General features: G+C 48.5%; 1 protein-coding gene across 3 annotated transcripts in view; it reads right to left on the bottom strand.

Moving 5' to 3' along the window:
• Window positions 1-21,644, bottom strand: part of Ptpre (protein tyrosine phosphatase receptor type E) — a 74,087-nt gene that overhangs the window by 28,309 nt on the left and 24,134 nt on the right. Inside the window, exons 2-5 of one of the 3 annotated variants that reach the window (XM_051145491.1) lie at window positions 14,594-14,712; window positions 6,124-6,217; window positions 5,820-5,893; window positions 3,836-3,972 (exon numbers count right to left, since the gene is read on the bottom strand). In XM_051145491.1, the coding sequence (XP_051001448.1) occupies window positions 3,836-3,972; window positions 5,820-5,893; window positions 6,124-6,217; window positions 14,594-14,705 (417 nt within the window). In that variant the 5' untranslated portion in view covers window positions 14,706-14,712. Of the gene's footprint in view, window positions 1-3,835; window positions 3,973-5,819; window positions 5,894-5,967; window positions 6,093-6,123; window positions 6,290-14,593; window positions 14,713-21,644 lie in introns of those variants that run through there. The other 2 variants (XM_051145490.1, XM_051145488.1) reach the window with 2 other exon arrangements.

Below are 21,644 nucleotides of genomic sequence, written 5' to 3'. Positions count from 1 at the left end.
TATTAGTTGTAACAAGTGAACTACTCCTCCACAGAGGGCTCGCCACAGAGGAACCTGCTCCGTGGGAGAGATGGGCTACAAAGGAACTCTCTGAGGTGTGTGTGATCTTTCTGCATACTTGAAGCTGCTCTGAAAATAAAGCTTATTAAAAACAACAAACTGGAGAAGACAAAGACAAGGTAGCTGCAATGTGATCGCCAAAGGAGCCTAAATGATAAGATGACTCTGGCTCCGACCACCCGTTCCACAGCTATGTGGTTCTGAGATGTGAGACACAGAGATGAGGTGGTATCCCCTGCCTCCTCAGCATCCTGAAGCATAGGATGAGGGTAGTGGGCCAAACCAGGCAGAGTTCTCTGTGTCCTCCATACCTGACCCCAGACCCAAGCAAGATCAACACAGATTGGGTCCGGTATGTCTTCTTGCCCTCAGGCTACCCAAGACCTTAGGTTTCTCAGTTGCTTGGGAGCCCCAGGGAAGTAAGAGTGCCTGGGATGGTTAGCCCCACTTACAATCTGTGCACTCTCCAGGAGGCCTGGTTTATTCCATCAAGACCCACAGGATGGCTCTGATTTGTGTGTTGTGCGGGGACTTCTGTATACAAACAACTCCCTTTGTAGGTGTTTCTACTGTATTTGCCATAGGGTGGTCCCAGGTCCGTGGCTTGACAGAGCTTGCTGGGACAGAGCTGGGGAAGATGTTCACCAGAGAGGAGCTGTAGCTGCACAAGGGTCTCCTTTTGGGGGATTGGATTCAGGAGCTGGCAACAGGATAGAGATCTGTCCTTTCCAGGAGGAGCTAGCAGATAGCATCTTATCCACATGCTACGTGTTGCTTATTTGTTTACGTGTCATCAAAGTCCTATAGGGCAGGGGAAATCCCTACTTCACAGATGAGGAAACTGAGGCAGAGGTTAAGGAAAGAGGCCAAGTCTTCTGGGCCAAGAGAAGTACTCAGGGCTCCAGCATCCATCCCACTGTGTTGATGATCCCAATGCCAAACCCATTCTTTTCCTCAAGTTCATGCTCACCTGAAGTGAGCCTGGCAGTACAGCAATGTCCAAATACCCACCGAGACTCCTCCAGATCCCTCCCATGGCCTTTGGCAGAGGCCATCAGACCAGAAAAAGGGAGGGGGCAGGAAAACAGAACTTACATGTGTTCTCTGAGAACTGGAATGGTTGATCTGGCCAGGAGAGGGATGCCACAGGAGCATGACATTGGACAGGGCCAGGTCCTCAGTGGAGTGAAGAGCTAGGCTGCATGCACTCTGCATGCACACTGTATGCCTGGCTGACTGTTGTCAGGCAGTGGGGGCTCTGTACAACTGAGGGATACACAGAGGCAGGCTGGGAGGGACAGGAGAGGCAAGCATTTGTTCCGCGTATAGAAGTTACAGGGGCCCCAGAAAAAGCCAAGAATCATCAGAAACAAGCCTCTGAGGCAACATGTTCGCTTTTGTTTTTGTTTTTCATCATATGTTTTCTTCTTAAAATTTTTAGATAGCATTTATTTGTGCGTGTGTGCATGCCTGTAAACACACACACATGCCATGGCATGATTGTGGTGGTCAGAGGTCAATTTTCATTAATCAGTTCTCTCCTTCCATTATGTGGGGTCTCAGGGATTGAACTCAGGTTGTCAGGCTTGGTGACAAGTGCCTTTACCTGCTGAGCCATCTCAGCAGCAGCAACATCTTTTCTAAAAAGCTAATTTTTAACATTGAAAATTTGTAATAGTGAAGACATCAAACTTTTAAATAATGGTAGAATCCATAACTGCATGTTACAACCCCTAGTGGAGCCCTGGGCAGCAGGGAAATACACTGACACGGCTCTCTCTAAATGGTGACCAGGCTGTTCCATTCACCATCGCTTCATATTCTAAATAAGCTACTAAACCAGGGCCTGTCTTGACAACTGTGCCTTTTGTGTCCTCTTGAATTCTGCACTTGAGCCAAGTCCTGACCTGCCTCACCCTGCTGTTCCTGGCCTACTCCAAGACCCTCTATTAACAGTATGGTCATGGGCACCCCACACGTGACAGCAGAAATGGAAGAGGAGTGGGATAAGCAGGGAGGGGCAGGCTTCTACCAGCAATGTGAGCAGCAGCTATTTTAAAAATGGACAGTCAACTTCTGTTGTTAATTGTAAATCTTCAAAACAACAGTGCTTGGTGCTGTCTTGTGGTATGACCTAATTTTAAAAAAAAAAAAAAAAAAAGAGGAAAACACACTTGGCAGCAATAAAAAGGGAAGCAAGATAAAGGGGAAGGCGTGATGCTGAAAAGTAAGTGAAGTGTGGTGAGCGCACCACCCCCTTCCCCTGTCATCGTGGACATCTCTGTGTGAAAAGTCAGCTCAGTACTATCCACGCCATCTCTAGAAACAACCACACTGCACTGTTCAAAAGCTCCTCACCTGGGGCTCACATTTATGCTGTCATGGTTTCCTTTCCCAGGCACCATTTGGTGGTGTTGGAAGCGGCATGAAATAGAATAACTGCCATGAGAGAGCCAGGCCAAGGCAGCTATCCATGGACACCCACTCTTGCTCAGGTGAAGATTTGAACAACCCCTCTCCGTCTCACACACACACACACACACACACACACACACACACACACACACACACCCCTCAAAACCAACCGACCAACCAAACAAAAAACCCAAACAACAACAACAACAACAACAACAGTATGGGGCTCTGTACCTTAAACAACACTTCATGCCTACCCATCTGACATACATTAAGAAATCAACAATTGCCAGGCATAGTCTGACATACATTAAGAAATCAACAATTGCCAGGCATAGTGGCGCACGCTTTATCCAGGAGGCAGAGGCAGGAGGAACTCTGTGAGTTCGAGGCTAGCCTAGTCTACAGAATCCAGGACAGCCAGTGTGACATAGATAAACCCTGTCTCAGGGGGTGGGAGGGAGGGAGAAAGAAGAGAAAAAAAAAAAAAAAAAAAAAAAAAGAAAAGAAAAGAAAAAAGAAATCAACAGCTTGAGGGCTGGAAAGATGGCTGAGAGGTTAAGAGTACTGTCTGCTCTCATAGAGGACCTGAGTTCAGTTCTCAGAGCCTACTTGGAGGCTCACAAGCACCTATAACTCCTGTTCGCAGGGACCTGATGGGTCTCTTCTGGCACTGTACCCATGTGGTGCACATACATATATGAAGTGCTCACACATACATAAAAATAAAAATGAAAATTAAAAAAAAGGGAAATGAAAAACTTTAAGGGTGGGGTGACCAGTCTGCACTGTGTCTTGAGTTCAGAGTTCTGGGGATGACTATGGAGACTGTCAGTGGGCAGGGGCGTGTCTCAGTGAGCCACTGCTCCTCCGGAGTTGTGGGAGTGATTCATCTTCAACAACAGAGACACACACCCACTGGATACAAGCTAGTGTGCTCAGTGGACAGTCACCATAAATACCAAACTGGGCCATGATGGCCGCCCAGAGAGACAACTGCCTACCTGATTAGAAGCTGGACCTCTTGGGGACCGTGACAAGATGTTTGGTGGGAGGATCTCTATAGCCTTCAGCATGTAACTGCCACCTGCACTAGGCACCATGTGGTAGAATAATGTGTTGATCATAACTGGTGTCACACTAGGGTACTCAATAACAGGGCTGGCAACAACCCTCAGGAGCATCAGCCTCAACCAAAAGAAGCAATGAGCACCAGTGGGGAGCACTGCACTAGGGACCTGGCTCTCCGGATCCCACTTCTAAGCAGCATCACTGCTGGCACAAGGTCCCTGAGTCCCAGGAACTGCTGGCTCTGACTGTCCTGCTGTTCCTCATGGTGGCTGAGCCCTGGTACACTCACATTGAACTCTTCACGGAAGCGCTTGCAGTCATCTGCCGATCTCACACGGATCTCCTCCTCCAAGTGCTCCACTGGGATGGGGAAATACTTCTTGGGACCCGATGGAGATGGGCTCAGCAGCGTCACTCTCTGCTGCTCTGGAGGGTCAGGAGAAAGAGAGAGGATGCTTAGTTCCATTGCCCATGGGTGACTCATTCCTCAGACGGTCTGACAGCATTCCTGATGGATCTGTACAGCGGGAGGGGACCCGTCCTTTCAAATCACACACCCTGAGGCTAACCAAGCCCTGAGAAACTAAATCAAACATCTGCTTTCCAGCACACCTTATTTTCAGCAAGTGATGTCAACATTCCTGTCCATCACAGACACCCTATTCTTGATCTTGCTCGCTAGCTCACCCACCACCCACCTTTGCCTCTGGCTTATGCTCCTATACAAGGCCCACTGAAGCTTCATGTTGCAGCCAGGTCCAGATTTGGGACCAGAGAAGAGTAATCACGGGGTCCAGAGTATAAGCTCAGCACAGATGGGGATCTGCCAGGCTGTCTGTCTTGCAACCTTCTCTTTTTAGCAACACACAGGCCTGTTTCCTCAAATCTCATACATTACAGTGCAGAGAAACCAACCATCTTTGAGGCAGGGTCTGGTTGGGGGGTTGCGGCGGGGAAGGACACTGCAAAGGAGAGGGTGGGCTGTGGGGTAAGGGGCTTGGCCAAGTCAGCCCTGCAAGCTCAGAATGTGTGGTGCAAGCAGTGTCAGGGATGGGTGTCTCTCTTCACAGTCAGTCAGTCAGTCGAATAAGTCAGCTGTCATCACTCATGCCAAAGGCCTTGTCCCATCTGTAGGGCTCACTGATCTATGCCACAGATTTTGCTGCAAGACATCCTTTCATTTCAGCCAGGTGAGCTGGTAGAAGCCGTTAGGCCTCTGTGCTTCTCCCAGCCATACTCTTGCCTCTGCCTTGGCTTCTGGGATGTGTAAGTGGGGTGAGAGGAGCTGGATGGAGAACGGAGGTGCACTGGAACCATGTGACGGTCTATGCAGGAGTTCGGGGGGCCCCAAGCCCTGCAATGCTACAGCTCAGCTGAGTTCTCTGTTGCTCATATTCTCCCCATCACAGAGGGGCGGGGGTTGGGGGTGAGGGTGAGAGGTTGCATTAGTCCCTTTACTATCTCAAGCCAGGCACAGCTATGTAGGAAGTTATGACAGAAAGCTGAAACCACTGGTGTCAACCACTGTTTTGGGTTTTTAGTTGTCACATTGGGCATTGAAGCTGGGACTTTGCATATCCTGAGCAAGTGCTGTGCCACTGAGCTACATCTCCAGGTCCCTTGCTCATTTGAAGCAGGAGCTCGTTATGGAGTTCATGCTGTCCTTGAATCTGTGACACTTCTTCCTCAGCAAGCGCCTTCCAATACTGAGATGACAAGCCTGTACCACACCACTCGGCCAGAACCTGAAGGTTTAAAAGCCTTTGCTCTGTCTACCATTGAAACACAGAGAAAGAAAAACAGGCCTTTAAAAGCAGCATTGACAAGTTATAACACAGCTGGAATCTAAGCTAGGCATGTCGCCTAACCGATGCTCCTTCAAAAGAGTGAACAGCTTTGGCAGAGCGGAGTCCTTTTCCAGTTTGATCCTGAGGTAGCACAGTGTCAATGGAACACTTCTCCGTCGTGAGTGAGAACCTTATCACAGGATGACTTCAAAAGCCTCAATGAGAAATGTTACTTGGCAAAGCCCAGCTAAACTGACAGGATGTGAGTGGTCTCTTTAAAAAAAAAAAAAAAAAAAAACACCCACAAACTGAAATGTCTCAGACATCCGCTCCTCTCAGCACGGAAAATGACCTCTGCCGCTAAGTTCTGAAACAGAGAAACTATGTTACCAGGAGCCCAGGAGGAGCTGGTGAGAGAAGAAAGCTTGAGTGACAGCCCACCGCCGGCCCCTTTCTGTGTCAGTACCAAGACCCAGTGTGCAGTACCTTGCTCTTCTAGGATCCCGTTGGGCATCTTCTTGTCGTTGCTGCTGACCATAGCTTTCCTCTGCTTCCTGAACCTTGGAGGTACAAGACACCCATTAAAATCTCAGCACAGTAGGGATCGCCAATCCCCCAGAGCGTTGATACCCACCAGGTAAGCCGGGAGAAACTCTTTCTGCTGCTCATGGCTGAGCTGTGTGCAGCTCGGGCTGGCCAGCTAGTGTTTGAGCTGTTTGGGCCCACACCCCCAGCCTCCAGCACACTCATTTCCTCATAAGAGCACGTCAGTGCCTGGGGACACTCCTACCTGAAGAAGTAGGCTGCGAGGAGGAGGAAAAGGAGGAGCAGAGGCAGCAGCAACCAGGTGAGAAGCGGCTGGGAGGCACCAGGGTCCGGAGGGCCTGTAGGTTGGGTGGGTGGTAGAGGGCAGAGGCCCCATCAGGACCCTGGGTAGGGAGGGGTAAGGAAGGATTCTCACAGCATACCACACAGTACAGTTTGCAAATTAGCTCCCATTGCTTCTTTCCTTGGGCCAGGAGTGTGATGGTATGATTTCTCCAAGGTCCCTGATAAAGGGTGACCTCCCCATACCCCTACTGTGCACTGCTAGTCCACTATTTCTCTGAGCACCTCTGGCCAGCCCCTCTTGGCAGTGAGGAGGAGGAGGAGGAGGAGGAGGAGGAGGAGGAGGAGGAGGAAGAGGAGGAGGAGGAGGAGGAGGAGAAGGAGGAGGAGGAGGAGGAGGAGGAGGAGGAGGAGGAAGAGGAGGAGGAGGAGGAGGAGAAGGAGGAAGAGGAGGAGGAGGAGGAGGAGGAGAGGAGGAGGAGGAGGAGAAGGAGGAGGAGGAGGAGGAGGAGGAGAAGGAGGAGGAGGAGGAGGAGGAGGAGGAGAAGGAGGAGGAGGAGGAGGAGGAGGAGGAGGAGGAGGAGGAGGAGGAAGGAGGATCTCCTTCCGGGAACAGCTGCTGTGTCCCAGCCCAGTTGGGGCAGGAGCAGCCAACATAAGGGAACATCATGGCTCCAAGGTGGAGTTTACAGTTATTGAGGATTGCGCATACTGTGGCCTGTTTTTTGTTTGTTTGTTTTGCTTGTTTGTTTGTTTGTTTGAGGAAAGTGAACTCTCTGCCACAATGTCAAGAGTGCAGAGGCTTTTGGCCTCTAAGAACCAATCTTGTCCATCCATCCAGGATACCTCTCAGGTCCACCTTCCTCAGAGAGAGGTGTATCCCTCCCTGCCCTTGTATGTTAGGTTTGGTGACCTTGTGGTCATCAACTCACTCATTCTCTCAGCCTGTTAGAGTGAGTGTGCCCTCTTATCTCCACAAAGTTCTCACCCAAAGGGCTCCATTCAAAGCCTGTTACTCCAGTTAATTAGCTTGGCTCCTCTCTCAAACTGGTCTAGATGGGGGCCATATGCTCTGGAGTTGATGAGCACATGCCGCTGGGAGGGAGCAGGTCCCCCATGGACGGCCCTGGAGGTCAGTCACTCCGTTTCCATTCTCTTCAGATCCAGAAGTGCCCAACATTGTTTCCAAGCGGAGTGTGTGTTGAAGTGCCCGCGGCCCTCCTTCCATGCACCAGCTGGATCCCTCGAAGCTCAGGGCTCCAGGAAGGAGTTTGGAATATGGGCATTGTCTTTCCACCCCTGTGCATCCAAACTAGAGTCTGTGACCTACAGCCTGCCACCCGTGGCCCTTGCCCAGAGGAGCTGGTTCCGGTCATGTGCAAGGTCAGGTTTATAATAGGCTTAATGGCTGGGAATGTCTGTTCCTCCCTCCAGCCCAAACCTTCACACTGCCCAGCTGGGACTCTTTAGGAGCAGCCTAGCCCTAAGGTGTCCGTGTCTGTGGCTCCCAGGGAGTGTTTTATCGTGGACTAGGACCTGGAACAAAATTTAGCCTGGGCCTCAGAGCTGCCTGGCGCTGAAGGGCAGAGCTAAGTCAATCCCAAGGAGTCCCACTGCTCAGGGTACTGTGATTCAACTCCATCCATGTTTGGTCAAAGGCCATTAGAAAGCAGGGGCCAGTCTCCTTCTCCTTTTCCGGGAAGGCTCACTGTCTTTTCTCGGTGTGTCACCATGGTGAAACTACCCACTTCTGCATTGCCCAAGGTCAGCCTGTGCTCTGCAGAAGCAGCTACTTAAACTGGCCAGCTATGAGGTCCACTCTGTCACAGACACAGGGGCCCCTGGGCCCTGCCAGTCCTCCCCTGGGCCCTGTCAAAGACTTGAGGGACCAGACTCTTATGTCCATGTTCTCAGAGTATAGGCTATGGTGACAGACATGGGGATCCCACAAGGCCTAGGTTGGACGACTCAAACCCTAGATGGCTTGTTGCAGAGGCAGAAGGATGGCCCAGAGGGGCTTATTATCCCTCAAGTTGGTTTCTGTAACTTCTAATGAGTGTTGTCCAGGAAGGCAGAGGTCAGGGCCAGAACCTCTCAGGCTTCCCACGGGTAGTAGAAACATCCAAAGCCAGGCTGGTTGGGGTGGAATACAGGGAGCCATGTGGGACATGTCCTGGCTACAGAGTCAGAGTCTATAGGAAGATGGGTCCAGGGTATTTCTTACCTTAAGCACTGCTCTAGTGGATATAAACACGTTTTTGTTTTGATCCCAAGTGTGGGATATGTAATGGATGTAAACAAATGGATATAAACATGTTTTTGTTTTGATCCCAAGTGTGGGATGGAGAACAGACTTGTGAGAGAACAGATAATGTTTATCCTTAGAAGTCCAACCACTTCATGGGCGGGGGGAACTTGGTTTTTGCCAGCTGAAAAACATCCTAGTACAGACTCTGAGAGGATATATATGCCCTAAACAGGAGGCTGGGGCTTTTTGGGTCTTGGTATTGTTTGGCTGTTCATCACTCCACTTCGAGATGCTTCAAGAGAGAACTGCTCCAGCAAAGGCTTCCAGGCTTTGGGCTCCAACTGAGGCTCCGGGTTCTGACTGCTCCAGGTTCTAGCAGCAACTTTGGTGGAATTGCTGGTCGGCTGAAACCCTGCTGACTATGCCAGGGGACTTGCTCCCAGGAACTGAATCCAATAAGATCTACTTCCCCTATTCCCATAAGCCTCCTTTCTCTCCTTTCTAGGGTAGGTGGGTTGGAAGGGAGGTGTAAACATTTAAAGAACCCTAAATAAAACAGGTCTGGAAAAGGTGAAGCCTACACATTGCAAAAGAAGAAACCACAGTTCATATAAATGTTTTTGAAATTGTGTGGGCAGTAATTAGATTGAAATTCAACTTTGATAAACCGTGTGGGCCAGAAAAGAAACCCCTATGCATACTGGGTCATGTCTCCTCAGCCCCAGTGGTGTTCCACCCAGGGAGGCATGAGGTCTCCCAGAGTCATATTCTGTTTCCAGTTCATACTGCCTCTGGGGGATGGCCAAAGGGCCAGAGCAGGACAGTGAAGACAGGTCTCTCTAGATGGCTCAACCGTTTTCCTAAAGTGTTGTTGGGTTTCCCAACCCTATGTGAGTTAGTACATGTGTGTTCGTGGAGACTTTTGTCATAGCCATACCCACATGTGTGTATGCATACATTTGCTTACACGGCATCTGGTCCTGACACTGGAAAGACAATAGCTGTGTGTGAGGTGGGGCCTGGAACTTTTTACTCTGGACACAGATTCCCCCAGTGACTCATCTGCTGCATCAGAAGGACCTATGCAGAGGGGCATGGGCCAGCTGAGGGAAGCTCTTTCCAGACCCTATGGAGCGCTGCACCAATCTGCAACAGATCGTGCCCTTCCAGTGAGGGGCACTCTCCATCTCTAGGGGGTCCCCAGTGAGCAGGCAGAGGTGGAGTAAGGGAAGGAGAAGAGAGAAGGAAAGACAGGGAGCCCATTTAGTAGCTCTGAAGAGAGCACTGCCCCTGGAGAACAGGGCTGGAGGGATTTCTGGGTTCTAGCCCATAACGCTGCTTGGGCCAGATGCATCTTCACCAGCATTTTCTCCTATGAAGCTAAACTCATAAACATGCAGGTTTTTGGTAACTAAATTAGACACACTACTCCCTCCCGTCATCCAAAATGGCATGGAATGAAGGAAGTACTGTTATTTCACAAGTTGTTAGCGAAGGAACATCTCCAGGCTAATAATTATAGAGAACCATCCACTTGTTGATGCATCTCAACACTAACGAGATGTATGGAGTGAGCGGATGAAGCTCGTTCTGTGCAGGTCCCCACTTCACCTCTCTCACTGATCCTGGAGAGTTGCCATGTGAGATGAGCCTATTTATTCTGTGTCCTGGCTGCCTGCAGCCCTACACTTTGATTGGCCCAGATTGCATGAGCACACCCCCACTTTGCCATCCCCTGCACCCCTCCTACGTCTACACTGAAAAACAAAGATATATTCCTGTTTCTGTGTTTGCAGGCATGTGTGTGCCTTTCTGCATTTGTGCCATGCATATGCAGGTGCTCGTGTAGGCCAGAAGAAGGTGTCTGATCTCCTGGAGCTGAAGTTTTAGTCAGCTGTGAAGGGACATGTGGGTTCTGGGAACTGAACATGGGCCCTCTGAAAGAGCAACAAGCGCTCTTAAGCTCCGAGCCCCCTCCCCAGTACCTAACTTGTGCACTTTGTCTCACCAGAGTTTCTGTATGGCATCTCCTAAAAATGGACCCCTGTGTCGACTACACACATTACCAAACAGCAATAGAAATTTCCATATGGCCTCCCAAAGCATCCGACATGTATGCTTGCCTGGGGTTTACAAGAGAGCCACTTTCCCCTGGACGCTAATGATCCTCCCACATTTAGTCAGGCAAAAGCACAATAACATTTAAATGGGATTTTTTTCCTCTAATTTCTAGAGAGTTTGGGACCTTTGCATGATGATTAAAGTGAAATTAATTAGATACTTTGATTTGGCCTGCTTGCTTTTGTGGCATCTCTTAATAGCTTCAGCTGTCAACTTGACACAGCCCGGAACTGTCTGAGGACTGCCTTGCTCAGAAGAGCCTATGGTCATGTCAGTGGTCCATTTTATTACCAATTGATGTAGGAGGCCTCAGACCTAAGTAGGGGGTCTAGGGCTGTATAAGAAACTTAATTGAGCCTGAGTCAGTGAGCTAGTCAGTAAGCAGCGTTCCTCCATGGTTTCTGCTTTAGCTCCTGTTTGCGCTTCCTCCGATGGACCACTGCTGATGTATGTAAGGCAAGTAAACCCTTGCCTCTCCGGGGTGCTTCTGGTCAGTAGCAAAGTAGCCCAGAACAGCCTCTGTTTCCCTACTGTGCTCTTTCACATGTTAATTTAAAGGATTCTTCTGGTGTGTATTACGGATAACACCATTTCCTCACAGTTTTTACACATTTATAATGAATGCCTAAGAAAATGCGGCATGATGAATATTGAATTCATTTTGGCCAGAGATGAAAGGAAACCATTTCCTGTTGTTCTGGCACATTCTGGCAAAGTGCTAACCCTCAAGGGATACTTTCGTGTTTTTTTTGGGGGGGGGCATATCTTTCAAAGAGCATTTGGAGTGCCCTCCTGAATCCCAGGGCAGAGTAGCAGTCATGTAACTTGAGGCCTCCCGTAGCTCCTGAGAGTGAGACCAAAGCTGTTGCCAGTGTGTTGAGGACCGGAAGAGACCTAACCAGAGTAAGTTTCACATTTGTTTCTATTCTGGGTGCTGAGGTCATGTGACAGCCCTTTCTTCCTGAAACACTTCCTGCCCATGACAATGTTATGAATCAATAAATCTTGCTTCCAAATGAACGTAGAAAGCCCTAAACTTGGATGGTGAGGCCACCCTGAGGGAGACTCAGGTACCACCTGACTCTGACAACTCCTACCTCTACTGTGAGGAGATGGATGCTCTGTCCCCAGGGCTTCAAGATGTTCACAGGAACGTGCTAACATATTTCTGTGTACCCCTAAATAGCCAGTTGTATAGTATTTGTTGAGAGAAGTCAGGGATGTGGCTTGAAGGAAAGCCACCTGCAGAGGCACACATGCTGCAGTGTCCGTTTTATGCTTTTGTGGCAGTGGCTGTGGCTGTGCAGTTTCCTTGGGGTATGAGGGCAAGGAGGAAGATGTGACAGCTAGAGTGCACACTCAGTCAGGTGTTTGCCTTCATGCCAGGGTTACATGTCTTTCTTCCCCTTAAGACCATTATTACATCTGTAGGGATGATAGATAGTCCAGGGTCGGGAGACCCCAGAAAGCCCTTGAGTGGGGTGAAACTTGAGTCTCTGATCCACTGAGAGAGCATCAAATTCTGCTGACTTTTTCTAAGATGCTTTTTCTGTAAGGATATCGACAACTTGAGTCTTCTTTAAGCCTTGCAAGGGCCAAGCATGTTGCTTAATTTCATGAGTAAACTTGACTGGGTCATGGCTACCAAGACATTTAGAGACCACCATCACAGGTGATTTTTGGATGAGATTAACACTAGTATCCATAGACTGACTAAAGCACATGGTCTGCCTCAATATGGGTAGGCTTTGCCCGATCAAGAAAGGAGCAAGTATGTACGGAGGAATGGGCATAAAGCGGGTGCAAAGTTAGGAGCTAGTCTTTGCTCCTGCAGTCTCATTCTGACTTTGCCACCAAGGCATGCTGCAAAAAATCCCTGTCAGCTCCTTAGGGAGAGTCCCTGACTTCACCCATCTACCCTGAGCCTGACTCTCTCTGTGTATGGCACAATCCATAAAGATCACAATGAGGGAGTTGGGGGACTGGAGCATCAGCATTGCTGGCTGTCAGACCGGCCAGATGACTGAGTCCGCCACCTGTTCCCCACAGCCCTCAGCAGACGCTAACGCCGAGGAGTGCTGCTGTGTTCTGAAGACTGTCCAGCCTGCTTGTCTCTGTAAAAGGTCACTGCATTGCAACCAAGTGCAGGGGCTGCACCATCTGCACCTCTTGAGTCGGGGCAGGGAGGCATCAGCGCTGTGCATCCAGGTTACTCAGCTAACAAGTGACTGAGATGGGATTTGAACCCAGGCAATGAGAGTTGAGAAAACCCACTCTTGGCCTCTTCCTTACTTGGGCTTTGCATAATATTTACTCATTTAATTGAGATGAAGTTTACATGTTATAGAATGAACTCATTTTTAATGTATGGAGTAGGCAGGGTAGGCAGCTCTGGCTAGTGATAACACCTTTAAAGCATATCTTTGTCCCTGTAGGACTGCTCCTGTCTTTATCCTCAGCCCAGGCAAGTGCTCACTAACCCTCTTGCCCATGCTTTTCAGGTCCTGGGTATTTCCTGTCAATGGAATCCTACCTTAGTCTACATCATGGGCTTTCTGTGTCTTCCTTGTATCACGAGGAATGTCTCTGACGTCAAGTGGGAGCCACTCTGCCTTTTCCTCTTCTTTAATCTTTAAACTACAAGATGAGGGGGCAGACTAAACAACCTCCATGCCCACCCTGGGGAGTATCTGTCCTAACTTTCTCATGAGGATAGGACAACGCTGTCCATTGAAACTCCACCTCCAGGGAGACAGGACATGCCCAAGGATGCTCCACATTCATCCCTAAAAATAACAGTTGTTATTTAAAAAGAGGAACCTTGAGCCAGGCATGGTGGCGCATACCTTTAATCCCAGCTCTTGGGAGGCAGAGTCAGGCGAATCTCTGTGAGTTCAAGGCCAGCCTGGTCTATAAAGTGAGTCCAAGGGCAGCCAAGGCTACGCAAAGAAACCATGTCTCAGAAAACCCAAAAAAAACCAAAACTAACAAACAACAACAACAACAACAACAACAACAACAAAAAGGAACCTCACTACATACCAATATTTAATAATAATAGTAATAATAATAATAATAATAATAATAATAATAATAATAATAATAATAATAATTTCTTAGTCTCTGTTATTAGCCCTGTTGCGTGGCAACTCCCTCTATATTCAATCATATTCTCCTGAAAGGAAGGCAGGGAGCTCTCAAAGTATAAGAAAGCTACAAGACTTGTGAGGTCCCTCCCTGAGGTTCTACAAGCCGTAGACCAATTTGCCCTGGGTGTGGTTGGGTGGACAGACTCTTCAATGGAACTGCCTACAAGTTGCACAGGAGACTGCAATGATACAGCATTTGTGAGCTGTCACCCAGGCTGGAGTGAGCTTTCCAGCGAAGCAGCTGCCTCTGAGTCATCCATGCTTCTCTAAGTAAGCCCAAGAAACTCACTGCTTCACCAAACTAGACAGGGCCACAGTCGTTTCTTGGGTCAGTGGTGGGTGTCCTCCCTTGCGTAATTAGGTATTTGCTTATATCTCCTCAGGAAAAGTTACACAACAAACCACTAAGCCAATCTTCACATTTGCCCAACCAGGGCTTTATACAGTCAGACCTTTCATAATTTATTGTTTGTTTGTTTAATTAATTAATTAGCTAATTAATTGATTGTATGTGTATATGAGTGGGCACACATATGCCACAGTGCACTTGTAGAAGTCAGAGGACAACCTGCAGGAGTCAGTTCTCTCCTTTCCATTGTGTTGGTCCCAGGGATTGAACTCAGGTGGCCAGGCCTGACAGCAAGCACTTTGTCCCATTTTTAAGTCACTTTGATGGCTCCTTTCAGACTTCCTCCCTCTCTCTTTCTTTTAGCAAGGCTGAGGCCCTCCCCTCAGCAGGTGGAAGACCCTTCTTGAACATACTTAGATGGCTCTGGTTATGGGTACACACCTGCTTTCCTAATTGGCATACAGGAAGATTCAATGAACCTCTTCCCCAGGGGACCTAGGTGCTCGGGGGATGGGGGTGGGGTGGGGTGGGATTGTGAGAGGCAGCTGGGGAAGCTGGTCCTTACCTGCAGTTGTACTAGTCCAGTTGCTCTCTGTTGGGGTGGTGTCGTTGCCCTTGCCAGCTCTGGCAAGCGACAAGCTAAAACCTGCCAGTAGGAGTGGACAGAAGGGCTCCATGGCACACCTGCAAAGAGATAAGGACTCACTCAGGAGAAGGTGCACAACAAACCATCAAGGTAATGTTCACATTTGCCCATCCCACTGGTCAGTGTTTGGTCGCAGTTGCTCCTCACAGGGGTCTACACAGTCAGAGCTTTCAGAATTTATTGTTTAATTAATTAGCTAACTGTATGGGTATATGAGTTGGCACACTTATGCCACAGTGTACTTGTAGAAAGAAGTCAGAGGACAACTTGTAGGAGTCAGTTCTTTCCTTCCCTGGGATCCAAGAATGCTCATGGACAGCCGGCTCTGGACATGGCTGTCACTCGACAGGGAGGAATAAGACACAGAAGAGAAGCTCACTGTAGGTTTCCAGGAAGCCAGCATCTCTGCTGACTTCACAGTCTCTTTTTGTCTTCCCCACACTACGGTGGTACAGTCACTGTCATCTGCAGGTCCAGCCAGATGACCCAAGGCTCACGGCTCCCACATCTGAGGGCGAACCAGCGTGGAGTGGAACCAGACCCTCACTTTGTCCATACCGTGGGCTGAGGGGCATCTGCATGAATCACCTGCAATTTCAGATACCATATCCTCAGATACCCACTGCTCATCCACCTCCCTTCCACCGCCATTCCCTAGCCAAGCTGTTTCCATGGTGGCTGTGCTATCTTGGGTAAATAGAAGCCAGAGCCTTCCTGTGTGCTTTTTTGGGCCCCTCCACTAGGCCTACCAAATCCAGCCCCCCCCCCCCCAATCTTGGCTCAGGAGCTCCTGGCCAAGCAGCCTTGAGGCCAGCTTCAGGGTTCTTCTCTATCCTCTTCCGTCCTGTGGCGATATGCTCTCCCAGCCCACTTCAACAGCCCTCTCTCCCGGCCTTGCCCCTGATGATGCTAACTTCTACAGAGCCACCTTCATGCTCAGGAGGGAGCTCCATGTTTACTGGGTTGAATGGGTGCAGAGGACAGACCAGGGGTTCAACACAGAGAAAGCTCTGTCATTCTAGGACCCTGCAGGTGGTGTCCTCAGATTGGCACTTGGCTCCCAATCATCTTCAACCATGACTAGAGGTGACTGTGATAGTGACCACCTTGTGGTGTAGAAAACCTTTCTTGAGGACTCCTGAGCACTGGAGGCAGGCAGTGGCACTTCCCCAGTGCAGACATACAGTGCCTGCCCATGGAACCTCATCCGCAGCCAGCCTAGGGGCTCTGTCCCATCCCTATTGAGAGACATTTTACTACTCAAAGCCTCCAAAAAGAACTTCAGGCAGGAATTCTGCGTCTCTGGAGTATAAGACCTCAGAACTGAGGCCAGTAGACGCTCGGCACTCTGGCCGTTCCAGCAGGGAGCACTAATGTCTGTAATTAACGAAGATGTGGAAGGAGCAAGCCCAGTGCTTCTCAGTAGGCAGCACCATCAAGATGAGAGGATCCCAAGTACATTACAACAATGACCTCACAGAAATTAGAGGCCACCAGCGTGCATGGCATCTCCTCTTCCTAGTTTCCAAATGCACAGTGTAGATTTGTAAAATGAGCCACAGACACAAAGAGCTATGTGCTTGAGTGTGCACCTGCTCTAGGCTGCCACTTGCATGGGTGTTGTGTATACAGGAACCCTCTCAAGGCTTGAGAAGCCGTGGCTCCTGGTGCGTGAGAGACTGAGCAAAGTCAGACTTCAGGAAGCTCCACACACACTGCCACACACTGCCTTTTCTTTTTGCAATCTGTTACTGAACACTGCCGTGGTACTTTCCGTACACCAGAGGAAACTGCAGGGTAATTGACTGGGAATCATTAATTGGCTTCATCCAGCTCCAGAGATGCAGAATTCCTGGGTGAAACATTGTGCTTCATCCCAAGCATTAATAACCGTTCCTCACCAAGCACTCAGTGATCTAAGAGGAGGCTAGGTCAGCACCCCTGAGGAGAAAGGTAGCTCAATTTCCCTCCCCCACCCCCTGCTGTGAGGGGATGGCTGTCTGCAAGTTCTCAGAGCTGAACTTCTTGATGGGACCAGTAGAGGGAGAGAAACTGTGCAGACATCAAAACCTGTCCAGCCATCTGGTGTCTCTTTACTGTCCCACTTGTATTCTAAGGCTAGTGACAACCTGTCGGAGGCTCCCTGTTTATCCACTCTCAAAAACTTGCGCAGGCTACTTAGTAAGCACAGACACGGATCTGTGCAGAGATAATGTGCGAAAGAGGAATGAAATCTACGCCAAACTCTAAGGATTGTAGCTGAGTAGTGTTTGCTGTGTGCCTGCCAAGTGCAGAGCACAGGAGGCCCGGGTAGCGTGTGCAGTCTGCAGAGCTGGGGCGAACAAAGCAGTCTATTCCCAGAAAAGCACACTTTATTTTAACTCTACTTAAAATCCACCCATCTATCAATTTGATTATAGGTCTAGCCTTCTTATTCCATTCAATACTTTTCCAGTACTTCCCATGCCAAGGTTCAAGGAGCCTGCCAGGACCTGGGCTTGCAAAGCTGGGCCAAGGCCTGTCTGTGGGCCGGGAAGGTCCTGTGGTCTGGAAAAGCAGCTCAAGCGCAGTCCTAGCAGCCCCATTAGAAGCTGTAGAGGGCCAGCTAAGGAGTGAAGGCAGTGACCACATACCGAGGCTGTCAATCACAGTTCCTCAGAAATGAATCATACACCCAGACCTGTCAGCGGGTGGGATGGCACAGAAGCCTGAAGGAAGCTGGGCATGAACTACAGTCAGGGAAATCTTTGTTTTAGGCCACAGGAGCTCGGCTTCCTAGGAAGATCCAAAGAGCAAGGGTGGGAAGTCTGGGGCTGAATTGAGAGAGCTGTGGAACAACGCGTTAGCTGGTGATGTGCTTCCTCAGGCTTCCTGTCTACTAACAGCCCATGGCCCAACAGTGGATGTTGGAAATCTACATACCTGGAGAGTGATAGGTTTATACACGACAAAGTTATAGATCACTATTCCTTCTCAGATTCCTGAGTCGGAGGGAGGAGGGAACCATCTCCACACCAAGGGAACATGAATGCAGATACGGAATGTTCTAGGAACTCTTTCCCAGGACCACTGTCCTATTCCCAGGGTCCTTCGCTTTGGCACACACCTTACCCTTGGGTCTTGCATAGGCAGGATAGAGAAGGCTCCGGGGGCAGGCTAAACTTGATCTATGACACCCCCCCCCCACAGCAGAGGTGGTTTTTTTCAGGAGGACTAAAAACATGAGTGACAATGGACAGGTGTTTCACTCTCAGCTGCAGCACAGATGACATACACCCATAGGCATTAGTCAGCTAAGGCTGGGCACACTACACCCATGGGCTGCAGTTCAATGTAGGAAGTCCAGATTTGGGACAGAAGGTACTAGCACTATGAAATAATGGCTGGTAACACAAGCAGAGGTCCCGGGCTTGGCCCTCTTTGCCTTAACCACACCTTATACAGACACCAACAGAAGCTCCAAGGGCTTGGCTGTCTGTGTAAGGCATGAGGACAGTGACTTGGGAAGCCATAAGAGGGTGTCAGATCCCTTGGAACTGGAGGTACAACCTACTGTGATCCCTTCCCTTCAACCCCATGTGGGTGCTGGGAACCAAACATAGGTCCTCTGCAAAAGAACGTGTGTTCTTAACCGTGGAGACTTCTCTCCAGCCCCAAGTATCTGTTTCTAATAGCCCTTTTCTATAAAAATCAAGACAGGGTGACTTCACTTGGCAAGATAATAATTTTTTAATGCTCCAGGAAAAAGCAAAACCTCAGATAAAACAGTATCTTTCCTTGGCAAAAGACACAAAAGCCAGACCTTTCCTAACTTCAGTGTGAATATACTTAAAGGGATGAAAGATTTACACAAATATATATATATATTCATTAAAATCTGCAGACACAGCATGTTTCAGGTGTATCCATATGACCTTGCTTCTTTGAAGATGGCTTTGCTTATTTAAAAAAAAGAAAAAGAAAAGATGCTCACGGGGAGTCCTCTGCTCAGTGGGTAAAGGATGGAACTTAATTGCTTTCCAGCAAAGTTAATTGAATGTGTAAATGCAAACATGGAAACACCTTTAAAGAGAGGTGGCAAAGGGTCCTCACATTAAGAAAAAAGTGAAAGCAAAAAGAGCAGGCAGGGATGGGGTCGGGGTGGGGTGGGGGGAGGAGGAGAGATGTGGTGATGGGTGTCCCAGCCCTGGCTGTAAGTCAATGGATAGAGATCCTCCAGGGTCAGGGTAAGGAACTGGCTATCTGGACAGGTAAGAGCTGACCTGCTAGAGGCAAGTGTCATCCTGGGGATGTGAAGATGTACACAGAGGGGCGACAATCAGGTATCAGCCACTTGGAAGGAGGAAAGAAGATGAGGAAGAAAAGATGGAAAGAGGGAGGGAAGGAGGGGAGGGAGGAGAGAGACAGCTAGAGAGAAAGAGGAGGAGAGAGAAGGAAGGAGGAAGAGGAAACGATGCTTGACACAGCTTACCGAGAAGGACCCCTGAGCCTGTGAGCCCTCAGCAGGCCTGTTAGGGAATGATTTCAATTCCCCATGTGGTGCATGCTAATTTGCATAATTCCAATTATTCACCCAGCCCTCTTGAAAATGAGTAAGAAGGGATGAGCCGCTTCCGTAGGAATTCAGTCTCTTTCATCCAGGCAACAAGACCAGATCACGGAAATCACAGGACCCCCCCTTCCCCACACCAATTCTGTAAGTACATTCTCACAGACCGGAAAACCGTACTTGGATTCATATAATCAACAAGCAGCAAGTGTCTGGTCAAGTTTGAGAAGGCACTGGGTTAGAGAACAGGAAGCTAGCAGCATTTCCATCAATGGGGACAAATGAGATATGGGCAGCCAGCCTCTTAGGGATAAGTTTTACTCTCCCAGCTAGAAAAAAACCCCTCAATGTTCCAACTGGAGAAATGAGGAAGACACTGAAAACCTACAGCAGGCACCTGCATTAAGAGTGCATAAGACTAATGCATGGGCCACATAGAAGAGTGAATGGGGAATCACACAAGACCAGTGAATGAGGGTCACAGTCAATTCTTCATTCATTAAAAGTTACATGTAAGCTGGGTGGTGGTGCCTCACATCTTTAATCCCTGCCCTCAGGAAGCAGAGGCAGAGGCAGGTGGATCTCTGTGAGTTTGAGGCCAAGCCTGATCTACAGAGTTCCAGGGAAGCCAAGGCTACACAAAGAAACCCTGTCTAGATAAAACAAACAACAAAAAAGTTACGCGTGAATAGAGCTAAGTAATTTGTTGGAATCATGTTTTATCTTGCTTCACCCAATTTTTTTTTATTTTTATTTATTTATTTTTATTAATTTATTCTTGTTACATCTCAATGGTTATCCTATCCCTTGTATCCTCCCATTCTTCCCTCCCTCCCATTTTCCCCTTACTCCCCTCCTCTATGACTGTTCCTGAGGGGGATTACCTCCCCCTGTATATGCTCATAGGGTATCAAGTCTCTTCTTGGTAACTTGCTGTCTTTCCTCTGAGTGCCACCAGGTCTCCCCCTCCAGGGGACATGGTCAAATGTGAGGCACCAGGGTACGTGAGAAAGTCATATCCCACTCTCCACTCAACTGTGGAGAATGTTCTGACCATTGGCTAGATCTGGGTAGGGGTTTAAAGTTTACCGCCTGTATTGTCCTTCGCTGGTACCTTAGTTTGAGCGGGACCCCTGGGCCCAAATCTGCCTATCATAATGTTCTAATTGTATGTTTCTAGGACCCTCTGGATCCTTCTACTTCGCTATTCTCCCATGCTTCTCTCATCTAGAGTCCCAATAGGATGTCCTCCCCTCTGTCCCAGTTTCCTGGTAAGTGAAGGCTTTCGTGGGACATGCCCCTTGGGCTGGTATGCAGATATAAGTGAGTATATACCCTTTGAGTCTTTCTGCTTCTCAGTTAACTCACTCATTATGATCATTTCTAGCTCAATCCATTTATCTACAAATTTCGGGAATTCCTTGTTTTTAATAGCTGAGTAGTATTCCATAGTGTATATGTACCACAGTTTATCCATTCTTCTACTGATGGACACTTAGGCTGTTTCCATGTTCTGGCTATTATGAATAAGGCTGCTATGAACATGGTTGAGCAAATTTTCTTGTTGTGTGCTGGAGCATCTTCTGGGTATATTCCAAGGAGTGGAATAGCTGGGTCTTGAGGAAGCCCTATTCCCATTTTTCTGAGATACCACCAGATAGATTTCCAAAATGGCTGTACTAGTTTGCATTCCCACCAGCAATGAAGGAGTGTTCCTCTCCCCACATCCTCGCCAGCATGTGGTGTCACTTGAATTTTTGATCTTAGCCATTCTGATGGGTATAAGATGGAATCTCAGAGTTGTTTTGATTTGCATTTCCCTGATGACTAAGGAGGTTGAGCATTTCTTTAAGTGTTTCTCAGCCATTTGATATTCCTCTGTTGAGAATTCTCTGTTTAGTTCCAAGCCCCATTTCTCAATTGGGTTATTTGGTTTGGTGGTGTTTAATTTCTTGAGTTCTTTATATATTTTGGCTATTAGACCTTTGTCAGATGTAGGGTTGGTGAAGATCTTTTCCCAGTCTGTAGGCTGTCGCTTTCTTCTCCTGACAGTGTCTCCTGCCTTACAGAAGCTTTTCAGCCTCATGAGGTCCCATTTATTAATTGTTGACAACAGCCTGGGCCGTTGGTGTTCTGTTCAGGAAGTTGTCTCCTGTGCCAATATGTTCCAGGCTCTTCCCCACTTTTTCTTCTAAGTGACTTAGTGTCTCTGGTTTTATGTTGAGGTCTTTAATCCACTTGGATTTGAGTTTTGTGCAAGGTGACAAATATGGGTCCAGTTGCATTTTTTACACATAGACCTCCAGTTAGACCAGCACCATTTGTTGAAGATGTTATCCTTTTTCCATTGAATGGATTTGGCTTCTTTGTCAAAAATCAAGTGACCATATGTGTGTGGATTCATATCTGGGTCTTCGATTC

This window comes from Acomys russatus, chromosome 5, assembly GCF_903995435.1.
Source record: "Acomys russatus chromosome 5, mAcoRus1.1, whole genome shotgun sequence".
Classification (NCBI taxonomy): Eukaryota; Metazoa; Chordata; class Mammalia; order Rodentia; family Muridae; genus Acomys; species Acomys russatus.
Note: the sequence above shows the minus strand (reverse complement) of the source record. Positions and strands in the feature narration are given on the sequence as shown.